We start from the raw sequence: 16,476 nt of genomic DNA on the forward strand, positions 1-16,476 counted from the left end.
TTGTCGCTACAATGGTCATGGCTTGGTTAGTTTTAGGAGAAGATGATGACTTGGGTTAAAATAAGTGCTTCTTCAACATTACACCGTCTCTGTTGTCATGGTTACAATATACACAGCTAGTTTGACATGGGAATGAAACACAGCTCTCTTGTGTCATATTCCTTTGTTTTGTTGATCCATCCATCCACCACAACTTTGTCTGTCTTTATACTACGTCACCACACTTTTCCCTTTGCTCCTGTCATAATTACTACGGCCAATAGATGTCGCCTAGCAACAAAACCTAACTATTATAGGTCATAATAACCTGCTGCACCTCACCAGCGACTGACCCGGGTATCTCTACTCTCTCTTAGTATCAAAGAGCAGTGGACAAAACATTCAGACAGGGACAGACTGGAATAACACTTCATAAATCTAACATCAGCCCAGTCAATCTCCACACTTTTGGACCACATATACTGAAACCATTTCCTTGAAATATCTTGTCCATTTACCTTTCATGCCAGTAACATTTTATCACTAGTTTCAACCGTTTCAAAAGAACATCCAAAATAGCAAAGAGAAAAGTTTCAAGTGTTCAGTTTCAGGAGTTAGTCAGTAGAAGTTCCGTAACTCAGGCTGCAGGAATAAATCTCTCCGTCATATTTGAGCACTTCTGAAGTGTTTGTTTTTTCCTCAGAGCTCTGACTGGACTTGTGTTGACTATCATGAACCTCTGAGAACCTGGAGCTACTTCCGCCCGATAGGAAAAAGTAAATGACTCTTTATTTTCAGTATTACTTCCATACACACACACTTCCTCCTGGCTTCCTACAGAGCATGATTAAGTGTTGTGTCATGCTTTTGTTTTTTTTAAAAACAAAGAATTAACTTTATATGACTCACTGAGTGTGGCCCTATTTTACAAACAGTAGTCATGTCCCACGCACATAAACATACAATATCTGTCATTTTGCTGCACTTTCTTTCGGGGATTTCCTCCTTTAATATGTTTCCTCTCAGCTCTTCTTTTGTCCTTCGTTCTTCTGCACTGGTCATTTTTCTCCACACTGTTCAGCCACATGCACCACACACACACTGACTCAACACTGTGTTGATGTGTGATGTTACAGGGATCAGGGTCTACAGCTCTGGGAGACTGTAGCTGCAACGTGTTGTTTTCTCTTTGTATAGGCAAGTGGGACAGATCAGAGTCATAAGAATCATTCCCATAGATGATTAACCTTTCATTTTGAAATTTTATGTAATCATTAATAATAAAGAAACATAGTAAGCAAACTTATTATATATATCTTCTTCTGTGTTTTATTTGAAGTGTTGATCCATAAGAACATATAGTTGTAGTTTTCAGAACCAAAAACCATCTCAATGTAGTTTTACATCTCCTCTCTCAGGCTTCTCTCTGGAGCTCTAGCAACAACAGTTCAGTGAGCCAATCAGAGGAGAGGAGGCTCTGAGCCTCTCTTCTGATTGATTGACTGTTTTGTGTGTGATCCAATAAAAATATAGTAGATTTCAGGTAAACACTCAGAGAAAACAAATCCTGCAAGGTTGGATGGTGGATCCAGGTCAGTGGGGCTTGGGGAGTGGCTGAGAGCAGTGAGTGCTTTATTGTGACATCACAAAGTTCAGGAGGTCCTGACGACTCGTTTCAAGGCTCAGTGTCTGAATACAGGCTGTGTGCATTTCTCTGTGGACTGAGCGCTTTGATACTTTCACAGTATCAATATAGAACCTAGACCTGATCTATAATCAAACAACACATGGACATCTACCTTTATACTGTATGAGACCTTTAAGAATTTTTGTCAAATGAATATTTGCAAGGTCAACAATGAACCCATAATGGACATTAGTTAACTCAGAGGGGTCTTTGTATGTAAACTCAATCATGTCACAGTAATGATGTGACACTGTTACAGTGTTTCTGTGGTTAAATACAGCATGAATGTATGAGTTTAGGTTTAGCAGTGAAATACAGATTTCGCTGAACTTCAATTTTAGTAACTGATTTGGTTTTATGAAAGCAACATGGCATGAATGTCTTTTTTCTCACTTTATAGTTTCATGTGATTTCATATGGAGCTCCGCCTCCTCGTGTTGACATAGCCCAATTTTTTGCACATCACGGGTGGCGCACATGTATCCTGAAACCTGCCACCCTCACTCACGGAAAGTTTTTTACTGGGACGTTCCTGCGCTGTCATGGACCATTGAGCAATAAAAAACGTGTAACCGAACCCATGAGCCTAATCCAGCCGGGACAATCGCTGGCAGAGGCTGCACCTGCACACAGCTGAATCCCTGCGGACTGCCCCCAGGCAGGGCCGCACGGGAGGAGAAACCACATCAGTGGACCTGATCAAACTCCAGGGCGCTGGAATGATGTGGGAATCACATCCAGATCTGTGGACTGTTGCGTTGTCAGATTTCATTGATGGTGCAGTTGTGGTGATCATCAATGAAGTGTGTTAAGTTTGTAATTGGTTGAGGGTTAGTGTGTTGCCAATAAAGCTGGATTTTCACCCAAATAGGCCAGTTCAGAACAGCCTCATCAGCCTGTGTGGAAACTTGCGGCAGCACATAAAGTGCAACACCAGGGAAACTCCACCCACCTCTGAGTCCATAAGTGTCAAGGAGCAAATCAGCTTGGACACAAGCTGAGAGGCATCGGAGCGCACTGGACTGTTGTCAGGATTTTTCTAAGACAAAATATCCAGAGAAAAAGCAAAACAGTGTTAAAGTTGCTACATTTAATGCGTTTTAGTGACTTTAAAAATATGAGGAGACGTTCACTCCGCATTTATCAACGTGGCGTCAAAATTTAACCTGACTACGGTCGTGCGTAAAAGTTTCTTTTTCCCTTGGAGACCATGCGCAGTTTCTCGGAGACGTGCGTCCCGACCGAGGCACCACAAGCCTTTCCAACAAGAGTCGGAGATGCGGCCCTTCGAGGGACTGTCCTGGCCGGACCCCCGCTGTTCCCAGCCATGGCTTTATCCTCCCGAGGGTCAGCGGATCCCAGTTTGGATACGATGATTCACACGTCTCCGCCCGGGCATTCTGCGATGCTGTGTCGGCCTCCCGAAATTCTGGAGGGAGGGGAGATGGCAGATGATGAGCCGAAAGTTTATCTGGAAGCCAGCGACCTTTGGAGACAGTTCCACAAATGCGGCACTGAAATGGTCATTACAAAATCTGGGAGGTACAGTACATGTCTAATAATTACGCAGGGATGTAATTCTACCGTCTCCTGATGAATGCATGCTGCTTCACGCCTTAATCTCTTCCCCCTGCAGGCGCATGTTCCCGCCGCTCAAGGCCCGGTGCATCGGGATGGATAGAAAAGCCAAATATATTCTTCTGATGGACATAGTGGCGGCTGATGACTGCAGATACAAGTTTCATAACTCCCGCTGGATAGTGGCGGGAAAGGCGGACCCCGAGATGCCCAAGCGCATGTACATCCACCCGGACAGTCCGGCCACGGGCGAGCAGTGGATGTCCAAAGTGGTCAACTTCCACAAACTTAAACTGACCAACAACATTTCTGACAAACATGGATTTGTAAGTTTGGATTTAGATTTTGTTTCATTGTTTGTTTGTTTGTTTTATTATAACCAAGGTAATTTCAAGGGAATGGCACGTTTATGGCCTTTTTTGTGACGTCTAATCTTTTCAAACGAATACATAACAATAATCCATTTTAAATGTAATATTATGTAAATATATATTTTCGTTCTTGGAAGATCTTTCTCGTTCCTGTTGAAATTCTTTTGTGTCGTAAACATTTTCATCTCATCATGAAACGAGTTTTTCCAAACGCTTTTCTCAAAAACTGGTTTCAAACGTCATCGTTGTTTTTTTTATTTTTTTATTTTTTTTATTTGCAGACAATTCTCAACTCGATGCACAAATACCAGCCCAGATTTCATATCGTGAAGGTAAACGACATCCTCAAACTGCCCTACAGCACCTTCAGAACATACGTCTTCTCCGAGACTGAGTTCATCGCAGTCACAGCTTATCAGAACGATCAGGTAAGAGCTTTACTTCTTCTCACTTAGTCACTTTGCAGACGATTTAACCTCGGGTTGACTTGACTGTCTGTACGAAGAGGAGCTCAACTTTCAAAATAAAAGAAGAAAAATCTCATCGATCATTTACTACAACACAAGACATAAATATATTTCGTCTCCATCTCGCTTTATATTTTTCAGATCACACAGCTGAAAATAGATAACAATCCTTTCGCTAAGGGATTCAGAGACATCGGTAACGGAAGAAGAGAAAAGAGGCAAGTTAATGTTTCAGTTATAAATTCATGTAATTACATAATAATAATAATAATAATAATGTTATTATTATTATTCAGTATTCAGGATTTGATGTCTAGTAGAAATATTTTTAGTACTTTAATTGATTGCAATGCAATTGTAATGTTTAGTTTCTTATAAATTCATCATATGTTTTGAATGTAAATCTTAATCTGAAAAGTATCCATTAGAGTTAAGCAGCTACAAAGTCATGTCAAAGAGTTTATCATCAGTCCACAGTCAGACAAACTGTCTTTAAGTGGAGATGACTTGGTTCTGTGTAAACTCTCCCTACGGGTGTCCAGCTAAGATGACTCCACAGGCACAATGCAGAATATTCAGTGAGTAAAAAAGAGTAACAGCTAAAGGCTCAAAGGAGTCATTAACGTCTCTGTTCATGAGTCTACCACACACAGATCAGGGCTGCATGGAGCATGTTTGCATGGCATTGTGCTCCATCCGACTGCTCTCCAGCAAAAAAAAAAAAAAAATTATAATATCACTGTGTCTTGCCATGGGAACACACACATGGGAAAATATTTTTTTGTGGAGTAATGACACTCAGGTTGAGTAGTGAAGTAGGGTGGAGGGAGCATCATGATGTATTGCTTTATTTACAGCTCGACGTGATCGAGAAGAAACTGAATTCCCGAGTTTATCAGGGTCTCTGGAAGAATAATGTCAGGGTGGCTGTGATGCATCAAAGTAAATCTACTACAGATATGATTTCAAACAAAGTCAATACACCTTCTGGAGTGGTCCAATCAGAGCCCAGTAACCCAGCAGAGCTGCTGTGGAGTGAGGAGAGCCGCTCACACCAGACATCCTGAGAACATGTCTGAGCTGAAGCAGCTCTGTAGGAAGAATCGTCCAAACTGCGGCCGTGATCAGCAGCTACTGGAAGAGCTTGTTTTGGGTCATTGGTGCTAAAGGAGATTCAATATTAAAGCCAAGGGTTCACTTACTCCTTCCACCAGCACTATACGAATAGCTGAAGATCAGATCACATGATAAGACCAATCAATACTGGAAACCAGGTTATTCCAAAGGTGTCTTGCCACTATTTATTCTTTTTATATTGGATGTGTTCTTAAGGAGGGCTCCTCAGACATCTGTATTCTGTAGAGTGTCTAAATAAATTTATGTTTCTCATATTTATAAATTAAGTTAAAAGTTAATAATAATTAGCAGTAATGTTAATAATAACAATAATAATAAGCATATATTTATAGTGCAGACTTTCACCAACTTGTTAAAATGATCAAATGCCCAGAAAAGAAAATAAAGAAATACAGAGAATAAAGAAATGTTGTTATGATAATGTTATTATCAGTGAATCAGCTGATAAACAGTTACATTATTTGGTCTATAATAAACCAGAGAAAGGTAAAATGCCCACTGCCGTTTCCTAAACCCTACGGTGACAGAGAGTCCAAGTACAAGAGTCCAAACCCCCAAAGAAAATCTGTTTAAAATCATAGAAAACAGGGGAAAGTAGCAAATCGTCACATTGGAGGAGCTGTGGTCTCAGTGTTTGGGCTTCTCGCTGGGAAAGAAGATTTTAACTGTTTCAACCATAAAAAAACTTTCCAGAGCAGCAGCAGCTTTCCTGGGAAGATGGAGCAGAAGCGAGAATCAATGTCTGAGCCGGTAAAAACACGTTGTTACTGGTGTGTTCACATCAGTTTCACTGGAGTCGTTGATTGTTTTATCGTATAAATGATCAATCATTTCTTTTGCTCTCTTTTGTAAAAATCAGGAAACTACAACATTCATCACAAAAATGTAAAGAGATGCGGCTGATCGACATGAAACCTGAACCTCTTCAAGATTCATCCCCGCAATATTCAGACAATCTCAAGTCCTCAGGTGCAGAAGCGTTGTTGTTGGTTTTTTTTAACCATCACTGCTTCAACATGTATAATATTAATTTTATCAATTCTGTGAGTCCAAGAGTCCAAACTTTTTTATTTGCCTTTTGTTTCAAGATGCCCATGAAAGTGACAGCGACAGAAACGAGGACAATGCCGGAGAGGAGGAGCGCAGAACGACAAGAGACACGAAACCCGGATCAAAGGTTTCCATGGCAGACAGAACAGTACAGACTCCAGCTGGGACACAGAGAGAAACGGATCCAAGACAAAGTCACGTCGTCAGTATCATAAGTGATGGAGCGGGTTGCTCCAACCCACAAGACTCAGAGCAGGAACAAATGTGCAAATTACGCAGCGGTTTCGCACACAGCCGTGTTTATCCACCGGAATTGAACACGCATCTGTGGGATCCGAGTGTCCCCGGCGGTCTTCTCCACTCCGCTCAGGTGAACACCTGGAACAGCTGTGCCACCGTGGACAGAGCGGCGTCGTGTGGACTGAGCCTGGCAGCACCTGTCAGGACTCCAGGAACCCCAGGGTTTCCCATCAGCCTTCAGCAGCAGGCGCTGGTACAGGTAAACACAGGGCTAATGAAACACTATAATTAAAACTCATTAAATACTTGTAGTACACATCCATTTCATTACAAGTTCTGACTCACTGAGACATCTGTTGTAAGCAATGGTGGAAGAAAGTATTTGGATGCTTATCTTAGTGCAAAAATACTTTAATGTAAGTGAGAGTCCTGCATTCAGCAAGTCTTACATATCACTAAAATGTAGCCTTCTTAAAGTATCAAGTGTTACATTGTGCATTAGAGCATGCCCCCTGTCAGTATTTCATTATTATATATAAGAATTTATTATTATAATTTACAATATCTGTTTATTATGATGACTGAAGCAGGGTTTTAATGTTGTAGCTGGTCAAAATGAAGGTAATTCTCATGTTTAACTCATCATTAACTTTTGGAAACACATCATTGTTTTTAATGTATTATATTTATTTGCCAAGTAACTGGAATTAGTAAAAAAAATAGTAAAAAGTACAAACTTTGCCTCAGATATATAGTGAAGAAGTATGATGTTGCCTATAAAAAGAAAATGTTCAATTAAAGTTCAAGCTGAGCTGAGCGTTGAATGTACTAATGGGGGACCAAATCCTCAGTCCTCATTCTGATATTACAGAGGTTACATTACATTACATGTACATCGAATAGCTTCCAAGCTTTAGTTGAAGTGAATATGTGGACATTTTTTACAAAATAAACTTTAACTTTGGAGGATTCTCACTTGATTTTTCTACCTCAGTCTGCTGAAGCCTCATAATTACTTTAGTTCAACTTTATTATATATATATATATATATATATTTGTATAGAGCGTGGACTGTGGACTTTTTCCCTCATCAGTTATATTGAAAGCACATTGTTCTTAAAATGGCTGTGCTAAACAGGATGAACCATTACAACCAGCTGCAACTGTTTCACTCTTCATATGAGCACCTGACTATTTTTTCAAGACTTGAAAAATTGTGAAACGATCCCTTAACGCGTAAAAAGCATTTTAATATTGTAGCGAGTTGATGTGGACTTAACTATTAAATATCTTATTAACTTATTCTAATTTTGTATTCTATTATTTTAATTTTGCAAACTAATTACAAATGTTAAATAAATGCAGTCAAATAAAAGTATAATAATTCCGGTAAACACACACTATAACAGCCCAGGATTTACAGTGTAACTGTGTTGTGTGAATCAGCTGCTAATAAAATACTCACACAGAGAAACAGTGGAAGAAACCATGACGACGGAGACGGGACGGCAACAACAAGCAGGCATTTTAGAGGAAAGGAGACATGAATTATACCATAAGTATTTTTGTAAATACGATGTACCTAAAGGGAACAGTCCTGGCAAACAACATTGTTCTTATTAAAGAGGAAAAATAGGAGAATAGTGTACAATTTAAAATACAGTTTAAAAAGGGGGGAGCTCAAGAGCACCCACACTACAGGGATTTATTATCATGCAGACTACTTCACTGTATGATTTGAATTAAAGAAATGAGACAGCACTTTTAAAAATGTACTCTGGATGGGAATGTTCACCCAGCACTGCAGCAGCTGATAACAGGTACGCTGGAGTAGAAAAGGAAACGTACCTTTGTCAAATGAACAGCTTTCAAAGGTTTCTAAAGTCAGCAGAGCAGGAAAAATAACAGAATAAAGTAATGCAATTGCAGTGTAAATGTATAATGAAAAGTAACCATTTGTTTTTATTTAACCTGTAAAATAATGGGCATTTACATATGATGATGTTTTGCTGATTTTATTGTTTTTGAATATTGATGCAAAAAAAAATATTATCAATGTGTTGTGTGGGTATATCTATATCAGTATTAGGCGCCTGTTAGTGTGATTGGACCTAAACTATTTTCATTAATTATATATTGTGTGTATTTTCTTGTTATTAACAGGACCTGATGACCTTTTCACACTTTGGAGGCTTCCTGTTTTATCCCTACGCCAGCCTCTCAGTGCGCTCCAAAGTGGATTTCAGAGCCTATCCGAGCGTCCACAGCCGGGACTACTTCACCTCCCCAATAATATCCTCATGTGTTCCTCCTGGTGGTGGGTTGAAATATCTTGTCCCTGATTTGCTAACGCTGCCCAAAACAGAGCAGATGAACTCGGTGGAAGAAGCTGAAATGGACTGCAGTCAGGACGAGACACAAACAGGGACAGAATTCTGACTTGCAACACTCGCACCTGCAGAATTGAAAGGCCGTTTCAAAAGGAAAATTTTGGGTTATCGTGCATATTGGTCTCATATAAGTCTGATAAATCTGCATTATATTGAATACATGACTTCAGATTGAATAACTGTGGTGTAAAGGGCATTTTATTTCAACCAGATGTAACTTTGTTTATGAATATCATATTAAAGGACCAGTGTGTAGGATTCTGGTAGCTCTATTGGCAGAATCTAAGAACTGCCCTTCATATCTACATAGGTAGCAGGTCGTCTTCCACAGAGCCCAGCATGTTACACCGCCATGTTTCTATACAGTAGATAAACCAAATACTGGCCCTAGAGAGCGGCGCTTCGATGTTTACATGACCTGTAGGCCACTGTTGGTTCTCCTCCCACCTGCATGTAAAGATGGATGTAGCCTCCGTGACTTCACCCATAGATTGTGGAGCCGTGGCTGTGCCAAGCATACGCTCACACACCTGTCACTCAAAGCAGCACGCCCTCATTTATGCAGATCTTTAAGCCTTAATAAAATTTGAATCGGTGAGTTGTATAAAAATTCTCCCACCGTACAGTCGTCATGAAGGAGGGAAGAAGCCGTTTCTTTCTGCGGGACATTTTAGCATAGGAGTCTATGTGGATTGACTCACTCATGGAGCCAGACTCAAGGGGCCGTTCGAAGAACTGTTTTTGGCACTTATGTCTTGGCTTCATTTTTCAGTCTTGGAAGTTGCCGCTTGGTTCTCGTACTCACTTGGAAAGGGGACGGTGAAGGGAGCGGTGTTCAGTTGGTTGCAATCTGCAACCTTACCACTAAACACCACTAAATCCTACACACTGGTGATTCAAATTGTGATTTTATTGAGATTAGGTGCAGCTTGGTGGATGACATGGATGCTGAAATATTGTAAGAAAACTTTTTACACTTGAGCCCAAAAGCATTTAACTGACAAATTTTGGATCTAAATTTGGTGGATAAAATATGAATAAACCTGAGTAAATTAAAAAAATCATTGCAATACATCTGATCTGTATAAGCTGTATGAAGATTTCCAGTGAAACTTTACAATAAATTAGTCAAATTATGTACTGTTTACACACACACACACACACACACACACACACACACACACACACACACACACACACATTTGAGTTGAATAGCTTAAAACACATCAGCTTTCTTTGCGTTTAAAGAATGCATGGATACAGGCATGCTTCATTCTTTTTGTCCATGAGATTATGTCATTTTTTTTTTCTCAAAGACTGATCCAATAAATAAAGAAAAATTATGTTTATTTTAAAGATTTCTTTGTGTTACTGGTTTTAAGTCCCTGAAAAGATTAAAAATTCATAACAAAATAAACAAAAGTCCAAATAAAAAATATATATTTTAGGAATAGTTATTAAGCGTTTTCACAGTCAAAAAGTAAGCTAATCTGTTTCATCAGATGTGCTTTGATCTAATTTGACTGACAGTGACCAAACAACCCACTCAGTGTCATCAGATCCTGATTCAAACGTTGCTGAATCATGATTGGTGTAAAGAAACATGTGACATCACATTTTTCCAATTGATCCAGTGTCTCAAAAAAACAAAAAAACAAAAACGGAAAACAGAAATCTCTTGTGTAACAAGAGACCGTTCAAACTCTGGGTGTAAATAGTGTGCTCGTGTGCAACCACTTCACTCACAGTAAGAAGGACATAAGTTTTTAGGGCCTTTGAAGGACTAATGTTAAGATATACAGTGTAATAGGCTATTTTAATCTGCCAAAGCCTCACACATGTTTTCCCAGTGTACCAGGAAAAGCTATTTGGGGTTCAGAGTGTTGCTCAACAACAGCTTAACATGCGAACAGGAGGACATGAGGATCGAACCGCCAACCTATGAGTCAGCAGAGCAAAATTTTGAAATGTAAAAGCGACATTACACAGGCAGCAAAGCTATGAAAATCGATTAGTAATACGTGTTTGCTTTTAGCAGCAGCTGCATTCATTTTTGTTGATGAAAAAAAACAGTATCATATGTGAAATATAAATTTCAGATTAAACTGCAAGACAAAAGACGGAACATTAACAGGAACACAAGCAAAACAAAACCGTGACTACAGGACAATTACAGACATTCTGTTAGAGAACAAAGAGAAAGATTGTAGAGTGGTATATTTATTTGATGTGCTTGTGTGTGTGTGTGTGTGTGTGTGTGTGTGTGTGTGTGTGTGTGTGTGTGTGTGGAAAGAATAAGGGGAAGAGGAGAGAGAAAAAGGGGGCAGCAAGATAAGTAAGTAAGTAAATCTAGCTGCTTTAATTAGGCTTACTCAATCTGATGTAATTTATTACATTTGACCTCTCCAAGTTAATAATTACAGACAAAATGCTGAATTGAGTTGGTGAGTTTTATTAAATCTCACACCTGTCACCTATCTGACCCGCGTTGTCCACAAACACACCAACAGAAGATCCTGCTCGGCCAAAAGATGCTAAACAACAGAATTCATTTTTTTATTCTTTATATGTTTTACCGAAAAGAATACGTTTGGATGGAACCTTTCTCAGTAACTGTAACAGATTAAAATTACATTTATTTTGTAATTTAATTACATAATCCCATTGTATGTAATTAGTTACTCCCCAATACTGGAAATAACCATATACTACAACTAATACTATCACTATGACTAATACTAATACTATTACTAGTACAACTACTCCTAAAAAAAAGGTAGAGTACTGGCAGAACATCCACTCCAGGCCATATGGTAGTGTGACAACATTTTGTTAAATCAGGATCTAATAGGATGAGGGTGTTTCTAATACTTTCAGTGAATGTCCGTCTGGCTGCAGCTGTTTCTCTGCTCCTGCCCTGGTGGTCCTCTTTCCTGGACAGGCACGAGTTCCCATAGACATATATACAAAGACGCTGCATTGGCCGCTGGATCATATGTCAATGTCGCCGCCATATTGGACCGGACAAGAATGCCCTGTAAACAAGCATGAAGAAACGGAGGGGCAACAGTGTTTTCTGGGGGAAAAAAAAGCAGAATAGTTTATATTTCTCAACCGATTTCAATGAGTCCTTTTTATATTTAAGGGGTTTATGATCTACGAGGAGTAAAAATAAAAGTTTGGTCACCAGTTAATTAGAATCCTGATAGTTAAGGCTGTAATCAATGTTTTCCACAAGCAGGAGTGTGCATTAACATTAGGTTTGGATGAACTGAATTACTTGTGGAAAATAATTAATTGTCATAGGGAATTGTTCAAACTCACATTGCTTTACTAAATTAAACTAGCCTACTATCTATAGTACATTTAGTCTTTACTATTAGGCTACTAATCAATTATTATGCTGCTACTAAAATATTTTATTAATGTTACACCTGTTGTATTTGTAGGATATTAATAATAATACGATATACTGCTATATTATGCAGTTGTATATTGTTGTATTACTAATACATCTCACTTTGTACTACATTATACTTATATTCCACATTACACTGTAGCTACTCCATGTTTATAACTTCTTTTTGTCCATCAATAAAGCAGTATCTGATCCTTACACTGATTAAAATATAGATTTAAATATAGAAAACAGGCTGACTGCCATATTGTCTCACTATCTTACTTTATTTATATTATTTCATTTATTTTACTCACCAGTTTTAACAGTTCCTTATGACAATTCCTTATCATGGAAGTATTAATTGCTACATCCATGTTTCCTATACATATGTCTAGTTTCATCAGGGTGTTTCAACTCCAGGCGCTTTCTGATGACGCCATTACCACGAGACGGCGATCGAGGCCCAAACAAACCGTCGTACACAAATGTTGCCGTTAACCATGAATGGATATTTTATGAGGATTAATGCAGTATTTTGAGAGTGACAATGATCTCGGTGAGCTATATTCTGTTGTGCGGACAGTTCCTGCTGCTTCTGACGGTGATTCTGTTACAATGCCTGGAAGGAATTCACTCCCAAAACTCTTCGACAACGGAGACTCCTGCTGCTTCTCCCGGCCAGAGAGCTACCGCGTTCCCGTTCAGCGAGCAGCCGCCCGAAATTGTGAAATATGAAACTACGGTGGAAATGATGAACGATACAGAGGGGTTTGACTATAGACCTCCGTCACCAGTCGTCCTTTGCAGTTATCTGTGAGTAATATGTACAGCAATCTTGTTTGAATGCTAGCGGTAGCATGTTAGCTAATGCTGACTATGCACTGCTGCTGTTTTGAGACTTTGAGTCAAATTCTGCTCACCTGTACATCAGTAACACATTACCCACAGCAGTATTTGTTGTTGTTTTTTAAATATCTAAAATGTATTTAATAAAGTAGTCATAAACTGTTTGGCGTGTGTTCACTACAAACCGGAAATCTGAAGTTCCCTGTTGGTTATCAGTCTATATTCCTCACTTTCTATCTTTGTTTATATACATTCAATGTGTGATGAAGACCGGAGGAGTTCATCTACTGTCAAGACCCTGTGGATCACGCAGGCAACCTCAGTGCCTACCAGGAGCTGGGCTATGGTTGTGTCGGGGTAAGTGTTGTTTTCCAAGCAGATATCATGTTGTTAATTACATGGCACTTAATTTATTGTTTTTATCTATAGTGGGGTGGCCAGACTGAGAAAGAAGTGAACCACACTCCTGTCATGTGCACTGCACTGGATGATATAGAGTGTGCTGGATCCAGAGAATTCCTCAGAGGGAGGGTACCCTGCATCAAGTAAGGGAAACCACACTGGACACTCAACTGTAGAAATCTATGTATGCCAAAACTATCACACTAAACTTCCTGTAAAATGTATAAAGTTTGGAATATGGCCCTTTAATCAGCTGAGGTTTCAGTGTACTGTTCAGGTAAAATCTAATTTATGAGATTTAAACCCGTTTCTACTTTTTCATCCATCGGGATTGGAATGGATTTGATGTTTCTTGATTTTAACCTGAAACTACTTTCCGCAAATAGGGGTCAAATTTGAGCAAGCTTGGATTACTTTAGGAAAAGTCACTATGATATGACTTTGAACTATAAGATATGTTAACGGATTTAAAAAAAATGTAGGCATATTATGGACTAAACAAGTAATCTTTTAATCAGGAAAATACTTGAACGATTCAGTTATAATAAAAAAAAAATAAAGGTTAGTTGCAGGCCCAATCACAATCTAATCAACCAACTAATCGGAGAGTCTGGTTTGATTCCCAGCTCCTCCCTTACAAAGTGTCCTTGGGCAAGATACTGAACCCCAAACTGCCCCTGATGTATCATTGCTGTGTGAATTTGCGTGTATGGTAGAAAAGCATTGCATATGTAGGAAAACGTGTTGTATGAATGTGAGTGAGTGAGTGGTGAATGTGGCTTCCCTTCCCTGCTATATAAGTACAGTCCATTTAACATATTGACTGATATGCATTTTTTGTCTTTACACGAATCATAACAGAAATAAACATTTTGCAGTTGAAAAATAAATTTGTCACGACTTACTGGTAGAGAATGGTGACACAGATCATAACATATCTTTAGCATTTCTTTACTTCAGCTTCTAGTCTTTCATTAGCTGACATATACACTGATACCGATATATCTGCAACGATCTAATGTGGCTGAATAGTTTTACCAAAGAGTTTTTTTGTTACTTTTTTTTTTCTGGGAAAGCAATCAGAAAGTGTATTGAGTGACAAAGTTTTATTTGGGAGGTATGTGCTGGTCCTGGCCTGAGTGTGAAATAAAGTGCAGTGGTAGACTAGATTTTATGTTGTGTTATGATGTTCAGAAACAGTACAGTACTTGCTCCTGATCCGGTTAATTCAGATAAAAAGCTGAGGTGTCATGATCACCACTAGAGGGCAATGTTTACAAATGTATAGAACCAGGACATTCACCCATCATTTGTCTGCATAGAGATCAGAGATGTGCAGCAGCTTGAGACAGTGAGAGCAGCATCTGTACAAAAACACTACTGCAATCCAGCATGTGGATTGATGTCGTCCATAATGTTCAGTTCCTGCTCACACAGTTTCCACGCATTACATTGTACAGAACAGATGTTGTCCTTATTGAGTGTACTGCTATAGCTTCTTTTCAAACCTTGTGTTCATCATTATCATATTTGTATTTTCCTTTATATCTGCACGTCTTTGCATTGTATGATATGTCCATATCTTTACAGTGAACATCTGCAGGTTCAGAAATGAGACAGATGATTGAGGTTCAACGAATTAAATGCTGTTTAAATGTAACATCTCATGCTCGTGATTCATTTTAATTGCACAACAGTTCATATTTCATTCCAGCTTTTTTTTAACTGTCCTCATTTATCTTTTGCTGTTGGTTTCTCACAGATACACTGGCCACTACTTCATCACCACACTGCTCTACTCCTTCTTCCTGGGATGTTTCGGGGTCGATCGTTTCTGCCTGGGCCACACCGGCACTGCTGTGGGGAAGCTGCTCACCCTGGGAGGCCTGGGCATCTGGTGGTTTGTGGACTTGATCCTGCTCATCACTGGCGGCCTGATGCCCAGTGATTACAGCAACTGGTGCACCTACTACTGAGACCAACAGCAAAGGGTGACCAAGGACTGTGGCCACTTCTCAGTCAGATATTATCAGTCATCAGGGATGTGGCCTCACCCAGTCGTGGTTATGAATCTGCAGGCTGCCTGAGGGTCTCCTGAGGACCCCTACAGGGTTCTTAGGGGCTCCTGAGAAAAACGAGGAATAATATGATTTGATTCTAATTTAATTCACATTTACCACCTTGAAAATTCATAAGAATGGTATACTATACTATAGTATTCACAGCTTTCAGCTGAGCGACAGTGATGATGGATCTTTTTAGTGTTAAATTGTCACTAAGGTCACTTTCACGCCGTTTGGTTCATTTAGCCCAGACCACAGAAGAAATTAGATATTGTTTCCATTTATTTCTGGTCTGTTTGGTTTCCTCACACTGATTTATTACAAACAAACCAACATAAGTCATATGGACTGACAGGTAACACTGAGTGGGCCGTATTGATGAATGTCATCCGGCATCATCAGTGCTGCATGGGAAAATCAAATCCCCAAAATATGACAGCACATCTTACGTTTGCATTTACTGTGTCGCCGCTGTGTTTCACTCATTTTCTGATGAAGAGCTGCCAAAGTACATGGAATAGGACACAGTTCTCCTTTAGCTAATGTATATCACACTCACCAGCTTTTGAATTCATGCTAAAATCACATCTACGTTTGCTACGTTTTCACCCTCCCGTCCACACTACTCCGGCGTTTTCGAGCCCTGAAAATGAGACTTTTGGAAACGCTGCTGGACCTATTTTTAGTTTGAAAACTCTGGGGTTGCCTTGACGTCTGGACAGGTGAAAACGGAGACCATTGCAAACACACCCACTGATTGGGTCTTATCAGCCTCGACTACCAGTGGTGAATACAGCATGATAATGAATTACAAGTGTTACTGACTTTGTTGTCTTTGCTAGCAGCTGTTGAGGAGTTAAATTCTG

General features: G+C 39.4%; 2 protein-coding genes across 2 annotated transcripts; both read left to right on the forward strand.

The window, feature by feature from the left end:
- The first annotated feature begins 2,704 nt into the window (after positions 1 to 2,704).
- Positions 2,705 to 9,960, forward strand: LOC111647972 (uncharacterized). Its single transcript, XM_087171658.1, has 7 exons — positions 2,705 to 3,208; positions 3,303 to 3,570; positions 3,897 to 4,043; positions 4,224 to 4,300; positions 6,079 to 6,188; positions 6,308 to 6,768; positions 8,673 to 9,960. Exons 1-7 carry the CDS (start codon positions 2,877 to 2,879, stop codon positions 8,946 to 8,948), a joined length of 1,671 nt encoding a protein of 556 aa, XP_087027784.1. The 5' UTR covers positions 2,705 to 2,876; the 3' UTR covers positions 8,949 to 9,960.
- Positions 9,961 to 12,753: 2,793 nt separating this feature from the next.
- tm2d2 (TM2 domain containing 2) lies at positions 12,754 to 16,470 on the forward strand. Its single transcript, XM_023397580.2, has 4 exons — positions 12,754 to 13,112; positions 13,415 to 13,502; positions 13,575 to 13,690; positions 15,310 to 16,470. Exons 1-4 carry the CDS (start codon positions 12,847 to 12,849, stop codon positions 15,521 to 15,523), a joined length of 684 nt encoding a protein of 227 aa, XP_023253348.1. The 5' UTR covers positions 12,754 to 12,846; the 3' UTR covers positions 15,524 to 16,470.
- The last annotated feature ends 6 nt before the right edge of the window (positions 16,471 to 16,476 follow it).

This window comes from Seriola lalandi, unplaced genomic scaffold, assembly GCF_002814215.2.
Source record: "Seriola lalandi dorsalis isolate HSWRI2012SDOR001 ecotype SW California unplaced genomic scaffold, Sedor1 jcf7180002054883, whole genome shotgun sequence".
Classification (NCBI taxonomy): domain Eukaryota; kingdom Metazoa; phylum Chordata; class Actinopteri; order Carangiformes; family Carangidae; genus Seriola; species Seriola lalandi.

Bases quoted from the DNA above. Each gene is read 5' to 3' on its own strand.
- LOC111647972 (XM_087171658.1), top strand. From the start codon at position 2,877: ATGCGCAGTTTCTCGGAGACGTGCGTCCCGACCGAGGCACCACAAGCC. The intron at 3,209-3,302 runs GTACAGTACATG...TTCCCCCTGCAG, and splicing joins GTCATTACAAAATCTGGGAG to GCGCATGTTCCCGCCGCTCA. The intron at 3,571-3,896 runs GTAAGTTTGGAT...TTTTATTTGCAG, and splicing joins TTTCTGACAAACATGGATTT to ACAATTCTCAACTCGATGCA.
- tm2d2 (XM_023397580.2), top strand. From the start codon at position 12,847: ATGATCTCGGTGAGCTATATTCTGTTGTGCGGACAGTTCCTGCTGCTT. The intron at 13,113-13,414 runs GTGAGTAATATG...TGTGTGATGAAG, and splicing joins GTCGTCCTTTGCAGTTATCT to ACCGGAGGAGTTCATCTACT. The intron at 13,691-15,309 runs GTAAGGGAAACC...GGTTTCTCACAG, and splicing joins GGGAGGGTACCCTGCATCAA to ATACACTGGCCACTACTTCA.